The sequence below is a fragment of the Procambarus clarkii genome, chromosome 2, assembly GCF_040958095.1.
Source record: "Procambarus clarkii isolate CNS0578487 chromosome 2, FALCON_Pclarkii_2.0, whole genome shotgun sequence".
Lineage (NCBI taxonomy): Eukaryota > Metazoa > Arthropoda > Malacostraca > Decapoda > Cambaridae > Procambarus > Procambarus clarkii.
In genome coordinates, this window is record NC_091151.1 from 37,414,598 (window position 1) to 37,427,457 (window position 12,860).

General features: G+C 42.2%; 1 protein-coding gene across 1 annotated transcript in view; it reads left to right on the forward strand.

Moving 5' to 3' along the window:
* Window positions 1-12,860, forward strand: part of LOC123762234 (protein O-linked-mannose beta-1,2-N-acetylglucosaminyltransferase 1) — a 67,637-nt gene that overhangs the window by 16,567 nt on the left and 38,210 nt on the right. The window contains exons 7-9 of the mRNA XM_069327121.1: window positions 659-783; window positions 5,843-5,913; window positions 8,941-9,207. Coding sequence (XP_069183222.1) covers window positions 659-783; window positions 5,843-5,913; window positions 8,941-9,207 — 463 coding nt within the window. The remainder of the gene's footprint in view (window positions 1-658; window positions 784-5,842; window positions 5,914-8,940; window positions 9,208-12,860) is intronic.

The following is a 12,860-nucleotide window of genomic DNA, read 5'->3' on the forward strand; positions in this document are numbered from 1 at the left end:
GCCAGGGGGGGGGGACAAGTCACGCTTGACCCCCAGGCCAGGGGGGGGGGACAAGTCACGCTTGACCCCCAGGCCAGGGGGGGGGACAAGTAACGCTTGCCTACACACACTACATGTGCACAGAAAACAATTTTTTTAACATGCACATAAATTAGCCATTTTTTTGTGCCTAATATTTGTTAATTTGTTTCGCGACAGAGGTAAGCGCATTAGCCAATTGCGTATTGAATATATATATACACATTGTAAACCAAGATTTAGCTACGATGTATTGTTAGTGCGAGCCCCAGCGTTAAACCTGTAGCTTCTCTCTCATTACACAGCAAGGCCATTACAAATAAACTATATAAATTGTTTGCCTTTACAGATGTAGTAATAAATTAAGTAAATGAATTAAATAAGTGTAGACGAATGCAGTTCAATTTACAAATTAATAAATATATTACTATATCAACTATGAGAGGTTGCATATTGTTGTTGGATATATGGTAACTCCACTACATCTTGGTGGGTCTATACTGGAGCGCTAAGTTACGGCGGCCAATAGGCTTCTTATCTTGCCCACTTGCTGATTGCTCTACTCCACACTATTTATTACCTCAATAACAATAAATTTTGTTGAACAAGGTATATTGGGTGTACGGTGTGTGTACCGCAGGTGGAGGGTGCCCCTGGTCCCGCCTGCCGCACCTGCAGGAGCGAGCTGCCTTCTGCGACACGTACGAGGGGTACGGAGCCTGGTGCAGCTGTCTCCACCCGACCTCCCTCTCTCCTGATCTAGCGGTACGTCCACGCAGCCTGGTCTGAGTCACTATATACTTTGTTACTATATTATCAGTCACTATACACTGGGAGCCGACTGTGTGTCACTATTCACTGTGTGAGCCGACTGTGTCACTATGCACTGTGAGCCGACTGTGTCACTATACACTGTGAGCCGACTGTGTCACTATACACTGTGAGCCGACTGTGTCACTATACACTGTGTGAGCTTTTCCTGGCTTAGTCAGTTTTCCACCCGTTGTACATACTATATATTCCAGAGAACACTTATATTTGCTACTGGAAGGCTGAGAGTTGCAGCAGGTTTGAGAAATTAAAGTATTTACTCTCGAGTGGAAAAGCCTAGTGACATCTCAAGATGGCGATGATAGACGCTGAGTGACCAGGATGAGATGAGGAAAGATGATTGCACTTACTTGAAAGCCTATCAACAGGTAGCTAAAGGTTACCTCATCAGTGAGTGTAGTCGGACTGGCTTCTCATTGGCAGTACTGCTAATTTGTATATTTAACATCTACATCTAGATAATTTATATTATATGAATTGCATTTTATATCATCTAGATATATTATTTGTAAATCTAGTTGGATTTGATAGAATTATGAATATTTTTAGATGATTTTACCAAATTTGTAACGGAACATATATTTGCAATTGTCCGAGCGTACCGTCGTACGTTTATATGTATATACAGTTCTAGCTGTACCCGGCCACGCGTTGCTGAGCCACAGCAACCTTACCCCGTCTCCCAGTCCTTCCGCGCCATTCCTCCTTCCCCTCGTCTCCCAGTCCTTCCGCGCCATTCCTCCTTCCCCTCGTCTCCCCACCATCCTCCACTCCACCGTCCCCTCGTCCTAACCATTCCCCATTCCACCGTCCCCTTGTTCTCCCCAACATTCCCCCCCACTCCTGTCCCCTTGTCCTCCGCCACCATTCTCCATTCCTCTGTCCCCTCGTCCCCACCATCCCCAACTCCCCCGCTCCCTCGTCCACCCCATTCCCCACTCCCTCGTCCGATGCATTCCCAAATGATCTGATGTTCCCATCATAAAACTGGGAACATCAAATGATCTGGTGTTCCCATCACTGAAATATAAGAAAAAGTTAAACGAAATGAAAAAAAACTATACTCACGAAATGAACAGTATGGTAAACACTGCTCAATTCCAACGCAATGTCACACAAAATAATTAAAATCAAAATGAAAATAAATCAATCTAATGAAAAATCAATTTATCAATGCAATCGATATTGAAGAGTTATCTTGAGATGATTTCGGGGCTTTAGTGTCCCCGCGGCCCGGTCCTCGACCAGGCCTCCACCCCCCAGGAAGCAGCCCGTGACAGCTGACTAACTCCCAGGTACCTATTTACTGCTAGGTAACAGGGGCATTCAGGGTGAAAGAAACTTTGCCCATTTGTTTCTGCCTCGTGCGGGAATCGAACCCGCGCCACAGAATTACGAATCCTGCGCACTATCCACCAGGCTACGAGTCCTCCTTTCTCCATTCAGTTTATCCAAATTAGAAAATTGTTGCAAATCTTACGAACTTCCATCCGAGGTGTTGGACATGGGAACAATCTTGAAGATACAAAAGATCTTGAAGTTTCTTCTCATCCAGACCCGTCTAGTGCTGAAGGTGAAGTTGAGGACGTTTTACAATAAAGTCGGTTGTGATGAAATTAAGATTGTTGTTTTAGATTTAGCTACTCAGAACGAAATGTTCACGTAACACGGGCTATAGTGAGCCCGTAACTGAGTTCAGTATGAAATAAAGAAGGTAAGGGCAATAAATAGGCAAGAGAGGTGCGAGGAGATTGAAATCTTAAAGAGAAGAGCAAAGCAAAAGGTACGGAAGTTAAGGTGTAATAAAGGATGTAATAATAGGAATAAGAAAAGGGTCGTAAGAGAAAACGAGAGATAAACGGAAGAGTAGGATTATGTTATGTTAGGCTATTTATTTATTTCCATTCATCCACTTGTACAGATTGCGAGAAAAATCAGTAGGAGCCACGAGGAGAATTCAATGTATGTTTTATGCTCACTAGTTGATTGGAATAATAAAACAGATACAGACACCTTCTGGAAAAGTCAACTGAAAGATGCCGCCGGTTCAAATCTATTTGGTTTTAAAATGTGTTAATCTCCACATTAATATTACCGCATTCAAATGCTGAAATACTCGAGCTTTAGAGTATTCAGCTTGATGAATTACGTACAAAATCCAAACTGAGAAATAAAATGAAATTATAACTGCTAAATGTCTTTTTGATGCTCAAATTCAGTTTATCCAAATTAGAAAATTGTTGAAAGTCTTACGAACTTCCATCCGAGGTGTTGGACATGGGAACAATCTTGAAGATACAAAAGATCTTGAAGTTTCTTCTCATCCAGACCCGTCTAGTGCTGAAGGTGAAGTTGAAGACGATGGTTTTTTGTTTTGCTTAATGTCGTAATATCAAGGCAAGAATCATTATTAGTCTTTATTATTTCATTAAATTTGTGTTATATTTCATAACTGTGCTTGATAAGTAATAAGTAACATATATTTAGCTTATTTTTAGATGCAAATATGCAAAATTCAGATCTTTAGAGATGCTTTTCATGATCTTTATAAATGCAAAACTGAAAATTGAATTGGCAACCCTACTTGTTGGGGCCTTGGGGGGGGGGGGGGGAGGGGCTGGTGACAGTGTACTCAGAAACATGGTGGAAGGCTGACGCTCATGCTCAGCTCGGTGATTTTATTAGAAATGGCGATTTGTGAGAGAAGCCGATACTTGGATTTCTGCGGATCTTTTACCATCATAAGGAGCAGCTTGGGTAACCTCAGGGAGGTTATTTCGACGTTTTACTAATGAGAAAAACGTAGTAACATTAGACACCAGCTGAGCAGACTACATCGTGCAGAGGACCTAAGTGAGGGGGTCACACTTCAGTAATGTTGAGTGTACCACTTTTTTTGAGGGCAGTCCCAAACTAGGAAGTCTGGTATCGCTGAGGTAAGAAGTGCAATGAAGTTGCATGCAGCGGCAGCCTTGACAGTGATAACCCAGTGAAAGGCAACGAGACAGTAGAGCAGTGATAGCCTACTTCACTTGGGAGATATTTATATGAACAATGAGAAGCTGCGATTTGTTTCGTCAGGAACATTTGCAGTTTTGAACTGGACAGTGTGCAGTAGCCCAAGTGAGCAGACAGTTCCAGTGAGGTGGTAGTCCTCTGGGAAGAACCATGGTATCCATCTACGAATGTTTGAAACGCTATGCGTGTTAATGGCTTCGCAAGAATGTAAAAATACCAATCTTGTGTAATCTCACCAACCCACTGTACTTTATAGTGAATAAATTATTATTGGTAGTGTGGTGGGGCGAGCCAGGCTGGGCCAGTGCCAGGCACAGAGAGGTCTATGGGTCGTCATTAAGTCACTTGCGTACCTGCAGTTACGGGGTAATTAGAACCAAAACTAGGGCCCCAACTAAAACGCAGGAGTTGTCCAGTGTCCTCCGGCAGAGCAGAAACCAGCCGGCCATCACGACTGAGAGCACACCAGGAGCCCACCAAGACCTACCAACCCCCGGCACCACTCGGTCAAGCCGGCCCCCGAACACAGTCACCCCGCCAAAAGAACCAACCAGAACACGTAAAAAAAATCTATCAACAATCCTGTGACCCAAGGCGATATGTGCGCCAGGTGTCGTACAACCGGACCGTTGAAGGAGGATGCCAAACGGCAGTTGCAAAGCCAAAACGCGAAAACAGAACGTGATCAGGCGGAGGTGTCCAGACGTCCGCTGGTCGTCAAGGTTGAACCAGGAGTACGGGGTGATTAGTGTGGATGACGTCCAGCCTGCAGTGAACACACCCGCCAGTAACAGGACCGCTGACAACAGTACTGACGACGAGTCGGGGCAAGAAGGTCGTGGTGGACAGTCTGGTGACCGGCGCCAAGGATATATTCAGTTAAGCAACATTTCCGCCCCATTCCCCTTTGAGGTACTGTAGTATGGTTTCACAGAAAACATACAAGGATTTTAATATTGTGTTTATTGACTTTTACGATTATTTTGCCTAATATTATTGTTGCATGATTTCTGACACGGCTAGCAAAGCTTAGTGATATTATTTGCTTTTAATTTTTAAGTATTTACCAAGTGAAGTGAGCCTCATTAATTTTGATCCAGAGTTATGCTCTTTCATTACTTTTGCAAGACTAACGCAATAATTTTTTAAAGGGCCAGATGCAGCCTAGTGAGTACTGAGGTGACTGGACTTTTTAAATTCAATTTTGAAAAGAGGCTACTAACGTAACATATGTTCTTCATTTAATTGTCTTATACTTTACGAATTTTGTATTTCTGTGCACTCCTTGCTCTGTTACTTATCGATTGACCCTGTAGAGGCTGAGTTACGAGTCACTGACCCTGCAAAGACTGAGCGACATACAACTAGCTACAGTACTCTGCGGGACATATTGAGGCGCTAGGCTTGTGCACGTTTTGCAGATGCTGTGAGACATTGGATGTCATTCTGGAGTTGTCAATTCCGGACATCAGGCCAATTGTCCAGAACATGTGAGATCTTGCAGTGACACTCGGCATAATGCCATGGCCGAGGTGTCTGAGTAAGCCTGTAAGTAGGAAGGGGTATCTTGCCTTCCCATATTTATGCTTGTGCAGTTGTATGGGGTGCGACCGGAGTGAGCAGAGTGGAGTACACAGTGTGTCTGAGCTCATTTACCCTGAATGAAGAGCTGTAGACGGCTTCCTGAGAAAGACGCCTTGTGAAGACGAGAAGCCGGCCGAGTGTGAATCAGCTATTTGCAGAGGCCCGTCTTTTGAGCTCCACACTGGTGAGGAGCCCCCCCCCTCCCTCCCACCACCCGTTGGTAACATCTGGGGAGGGGGGGGGGGGGGTGGAACAGAACCTCTGGAGAGTTGTTGGGATCCCTGTTGTCCGAGTCTGGAAGTTAGGGGAAACGTGCAACATGCGAGTCACTCTACGTAGTGCGAGTCACAATATACGAGTCGCTATACTCTAAGCACTTGTCTATTCACAGCCCAAGCTGCAGATGAAGGAACTCATCCCGGTCGTCATCGTTACCTCCCGACACCAGCATAAGGTCCTCAGGTGTGTAATTATTAAAGTGTAGTTACAGGATGAGTTACGCGTGCTGGATTATATGACAATACTGGGAAGACGGTGTCCCGTCTTCCCAATACTGTTATATAACGCTTTGAAACTATTGATGGCATTGGTCTCTACCACCTTCTCACCTAACTTGTTCCAACCGTCTTCCACTGCAAAACTGAACTTTATAATTTACTTTCGGCAGCTTTGTTTAGTTAGCTTAAACCCATGACCTCTTGTTCTTAAGGTTCCAGGCTTCAAGAATTCTTTTAGTTTTGTCGATCCCCTTTTCTATGTTGTATGTAGTGATCATATCGCTTCTTTTTCTTCTCTTCTAGCTCTTGACATATTTAGCACCTCTAACCCCTCCTCGTAGCTCTTGTCTTTTAATTCTGGAAGCCATTTTGTTGCATGTCTCTGCATCTTTTCCAGTTTGTTGTGCTTGATGAGATATGGGCACCATACAACAGCTGCATATTCCAACTCTGGTAAAGTCGTGAACAATGTCTAATATTTCACCGCTCTGTATTTAAAAGCGATTCTGAAGATGGAAAATGCGTAAGCATATGCCCCTCGCCCAATCATCTTTGTGGTACCCAGGTGATAGTCTACTAACCAGAACCATTTCCTAGATCTATCTGTCAGAATTCTTTAATGTCTTTCTACACAATTTGCATGTTGTGTGGCTTATTTTCTCCTATTCTACATTCCATAACATGGCATTTATTCTCAATAAACTGCATTAGCAAGTGTTGATCCATACTTATTTTGTCCAGGTCATATTGAAGGGCATGACAATCGCCGAAGTCCCTTATCTTCCCTAGTCGCGCACCATCATCAGAAACATGTTCATATAAGTCTGCATTCCTTCTGATAGATCGCTTTTATAGACAATGAACAGTACTGATGCAGGAACTGAGCCCTGTGGTACTACACTAGTTTACTTCTCTGGTCTGATACATTGCATCAGACCAGAGAAGTAATTACATTACTTCCATACATTACCGCCCTCGTCTTTCCGTAAGTTAGAAAAATGTCATCCATATCAGTAGTCGCTTCTCTTGCAAGTTTGTTTCCAGAACTACCTTTTGTGTGGGACTCTGTCAAAAAAACTTTTCTTCTTAGGTCGTGATGCAATTAACCCAACCATGTCTCCTGTAAAATCTGTGGATGTATCTGAAATTAAGCAGATGTGTTACTCCATATCTTGCTGTTCGAAGCTCTACTGTCCGTCTGTTAATGTATTATCGGCCGCTCTCCAAGAATTCAACACATTTGATATTAAATATTTGTTCTAGTTTTTTGACTGATAAACTTGTCAACGATGGAATTCACATGAATTAGACTCGGATACCATTATTAATTTTAATTTGATCTCTTATCAACCTTAGGACAGAAGGATGTGTTGATATAAGCACAATTAAGTATAATAAGGAATCACAGGATTAGTGTCAATTTTAGAGATAGGTTTGAGTGTAGGAGTGTGATACATACCTCAGTTTGAAGGGTAGGTATCTAGTTGTTTACATGGACTCTTCACTACAAAACATGAAGCTGCACTCATTGTTATAACCACTTCCAACAGTACTAGGGAAGAGGCACTAATTATAATTTTTAAAAAGTAATCATCAACGGTGTAGAGAAGTGCTGTAGTCGTCTCGGAAAAGGTCGCTAATCTCTTACTAAAACTTCAACAGAGAGAATGTTATTTATTTTGAAGGTTGGTCATCGATAAGGCAGGTCTGGAAGGATTTTTTTTTGCAAAGGTAGAAGTGGGCTTGCCGAAACATTGTTAGCAGTTAAAACATCAATTTCAGTAACATCATCAGTGATAAATGGGATATTAAGTTATTTCATAGTATTAAATATCTTTGTAGTACATGAGGATAATCCCCATGACTGCATTTTATAAGCCTTCCAAGTATTATTTTATGCACTAAAGCATTGTCAACTAAATTAGTTGACCAATGTATGTAAACTGGGTAAGGTTCGATGTGGAAGACATCGAACTTATTAAAGACGTTTGATGTATTCGATGTATTAAAGACCTTAGTGGTATAGGGCAATTAATTGATTTAGGCTTAAGGGAAAGCTGTGAGCCTGATAACAAGTCGGTCATCTTCTGCACCCACCTGTGTATGGAAAATAATGGATTAGGAACAAGACTGTATAGAGGAAATTACCAGGTAATGTAAAAGATGTGGGAACCCTGGATGTTTCGAACGTACCTACCTTGTGTAGCTTCCGGGGATCAATGGCCCCGCGGCCCGGTCTCCTACCAGGCCTCCCGGTTGGTCGTCTGGTTAACCTGGCTGTTTGACGTGGCTGCTCGCAGCCTAACGTGTAAATCACAGCCTTGTTGATTCAGGCTAAGATTGTGTGTATGTATATATATATATATATATATATTATATATATATTATATATATATTATATAATATATATATTATATATATTATATAATATATAATATATATATTATATAATATATAATATATATATTATATAATATATATATTATATAATATATATATTATATATATTATATAATATATATTATATATATATTATATATTATATATAATATAATATATATTATATATATATTATATAATATATATATATGTTTTACTCAAATTCTATGTCAGTTGAAATGTAACCAATCACAGGCAAGTAGGCCTCTGGCGTCATGCTAGACAGAGCAGCATCAAGCCATGCTCCCAGCAGCCTCAGTGATCCTCACAGACTCGGATTAGAAGGACCTCGGCTAGGCAGATATATACCTTGTTGTCTCGGTCAATAAATATATACAGAAGCGACTACTGTGTCTACATTCTACCCGAACAAGGCAAACGAATATATATATATATATATATATATATATATATATATATATATATATATATATATATATATATATATATATATATATATATATATAATCACACATTCAAATGATCACGGAAACATAAGATAATTGCTGATAGGCCTTCTTGTGTAGCTTCTTATGTTCATGTATTTTCCCAGACAGGTGGAGCAGCTGTGGAGGCAGGCGGGGGGCGGCACCACCCCCATCCTGCTGGCGGTGGACGGGTTCCAACAAGAGGCGCGGGACCTGGCTAGGCTACTAGGACTGCCAGCGGTGTATCACCAGAACCCAGCTCCTCCTGGGGACAAGGTCCGCATAAATGAACATATCAAATTCGCCATCTTTCAAGCTTTCGATTTTTTCCCCTCTGCTGATAAAATTATCGTTCTAGAGGATGATCTGATCCTGGCTCCTGACTTTATCAGGTGAGAAAACACTTAATTTAAATAATTTGAGAGAACACGCGCATGTGTGCGCACATGCGCATACAATACAATTTTTCTAAATCTGACAGATGACCTTTGATTAATGGTCGTGACAGTAACAGGAAATTAGTGACTTGTTCCTCGTTGAGTAAAGCATTTCCGATGTCAATTCTACATGTTGGCTTAACAAATTATACAAACAAAAATATAGCCTCTCGTACATACCACGGTGGCCATGCTGCAGATGTTCATTTCAGCTACAGTAAACGTGTGCGATCAGCTGGCCGTTTGAAGGGCAATTTGAAACGGCTGGCCGTAAGGGCAATTTGAAACTCTAATCGAAGTCTTGTATGTAATACCGCAGATTGTTACTGTTTCTTATGATGCTATAGTTACTATAGTAGAAGTTTCAGCCAGAGCAGTACGGTAAAGTGCCATCATTCGACTGAATGTGTAACTTGGTCATGCTTGTTGGTTATCGGGCCCAGAAAGTTGTAGCTTTGTTATTAACGTGACTGTACTCGCCTAGTTAGGGTGAGTACAAAGGTACGATATTATAGTCTACAACTTTCTGGCCGCGGTAACGAACAAGCATGACCAAGATGCATATTCAGACGAATGATGGCACTTTACCCTACTGCTCTGGCTAAAACGTCTGTACTCGCCTAGTTGTGTGTGTGTGTGTGTGTGTGTGTGTGTGTGTGTGTGTGTGTGTGTGTGGGTGTGTGTGGGTGTGTGTGGGTGTGTGTGGGTGTGTGTGGGTGTGTGTGTGGGTGTGTGTGTGGGTGTGTGTGTGGGTGTGGGTGTGGGTGTGGGTGGGTGGGTGGGGGGGGGGTTGAGCTTGTCTTGTCAATGGTGTGCGTGTCATATGAAGTGTTTCGTCACCATGTGCGCATTTAGTCAATGGTGTGCGTGCTCGTCAACATATACGTATCTAGTTAATGTGTAGGTGTTTGGTCAATGAGGCCCACAGAACCTCCCTCTCCCCATCCCACCAGAACCCCCACCCATCCAACCCGAACCCTCATCCTGCCAGAACCCTCATTCTTCCAGAACCCTCATCCTGCCAGAACCCTCATCCTGCCAGAACCCTCATCCTGCCAGAACCCTCATCCTGCCAGAACCCTCATCCTGCCAGAACCCTCCCCCCCACATCTCACCAGAACCGCGAAATCCACCTAGGTGGAAAGAATCAATCTGGAAACAGCATATTAACGAGGTTTGACGTTTTTGCCTCAAGGGGCGTGAGTGTGACAGGAGTGACCGGGGCCTGTGCTTCATCGCACCCCTGTACTCCAGGCCGCGTGTGGCACGAGATATGTTCCCTGATTAAGGCCTTCACTGAATATATTTCCATGTTTCTCGCCGACAATCCAAGGCTTAAAGAGTACGTATACTCGCTGTGGTCCAAAACGACCCGTCAATTCAGGTTAATTCCGTCTATGGCACTCAACGTTTGGGTACTATAAGCCGCATTTATGTTTTGGATATAACTTGAAGTATATATATACAACACTATATGTCAACACTACCTGTGCGTTCCTAATCCTACTGTATGGGAAATGTGATGGCAGACATCCAAACGGTAACCTGTGTGTGTGTGTATGTAATGTATGTATGTATGTATGTATGTATGTATGTATGTATGTATGTATGTATGTATATATATATATATATATATATATATATATATATATATATATATATATATTATAATCTATCTATCACACACACACACACACCCATCAGGAGACTTGAACCCTAGCCATCAAGATGTATATGGACTTAAATCCACTACACCATACTCAGAGCCTTAAAGGAGGTGGGAATTCTGGGGTATTTAACCGCCAGATACCCCCTCCCCGAAGACCACTAGAGACGGTGAGGGATCACTCACATTTCTCGTCAAGCCTGTTATATGGGAGAACAGTTAAATACCCCGGAATTCCCACCTCTTTTAAGGCTCTGAAATTGAAATAAGTTTATTGAGGTAAAATAAACACAAAGGGATGAGGTAGCTCAAGCTATTCTCACCCCGTTCAGTACATCGTGTTAATACATACATACACACATCACAAACAATAAACATATCAAACATTCTGAGAGAACATAAACATGTACATTTCCTGCTTTACACAAGTAGTATGGTATCAGACGTACGCACAAATACTTTTATGACCTAGGTATACTGTATAGACAATTTGCAAGAGACATGCAGATAATTCAACAAAAGATTAGTCTTGGTGCAAAATTCTTATCTCTCAAGAATATCAACCTTTCCGTTGTGACACATCCAGGCTATTTGTTCAGGAAGAGTCCTTATCTCAGTGTTACACCTGTACCATATTCCCAGTAATATTTATACCCAAGCCTGAGCCGCATGTGCGGAGTCACTCCAAGCATTTCTCCTTTTACCATAAGTGAAATGGGTGTTTTGACTCATATACATGTAGTATTGCATGGTTTGACTTCTCTCATACATTATCTCTCCTCTCCACTCCTGCCTGTGCCTGAATATTTATAATTTTGCTTCTTATTTGTCTCATTGTGAATTCACATTCGATGTCAACTTGTGGTTTTGATGTGGCACGTTTGGCCAAGTCATCCGCCACCTCGTTGAGCACTATTCCAACACGAGATGGAATGCACATGAATTTCACACTATGACCTTTCAGCTGTATCTCAGTTATTCTTTTCTTACAATCCTCAGCTATGGACATGAAAACTGGGTTTCGACTGTTTAAGGAATAAAGTGCTCCTCGGCTATCGACAAATACATTTTTGTCATCATGACGTACTTCCTCCAAACAAGCCAGAATAGCCTGCAGTGCAGCTTGTGTGGATGATATATAATTACTAAGTGGGAGTTCAATTTTCCTCTCCACAGTCCCAAACTCGGTACATTCCCTTATTAGGACACCACACCCTGCCCGGCCCTGCCATCCTCCGCCACCGACCCGTCGCAATATACATGTAAACTGTTGCCTCTTGGTAACCGAGATATCATGCTTCCATACAAACACCGTAACTGTCCCGGTTCATGATGAATCTTTTTCACCTTGAGGGGTACAATTTCGACGTCTATTTTCTGTACTTTCCAGGGAGCAGACATATTACACTGGTGAGTGTGTTTACAGCAGTCAAGTACATTGTATTCCCTGAGGTCATGAGCTAATCCCCTCGTGTAGCGTGTCTCCCTCAGTTTCCTGGAAGTGTGTACGTCACTCAAGCAGGTCTGAACGCTCTCAAACAGCTTATCCCCTCCTTTTCTCCGCATGAAACGAATAGATACTCTAGTGTTAATGTTATGGACTCTATCATACACACATTGTAAATTTAATTCCATTCTCATTATTTCAATCATTGTCTTTCTTTGACATCCAAGAATAATCCTCATCGCCTCGTTCTGTATCGGCTCTATTTTTTTAATTCTGCCTTGGCCTGTGTAAGACAAAACGGGTGCTGCGTAGTCTATCAGGGAGCGAACAGTGCTTATGTATAACATCCGCAAGATAGGTACCCCAACACCTTTACCAGAAAAAGCCAGTGCTTTTAGAGGATGCAGACGGGCTTTACATAAGGTGCTGATATGATTTATTTCAGCATTTTTACTCTCACATGTGTATCCAACATACATGCCCAGATACTCGTGT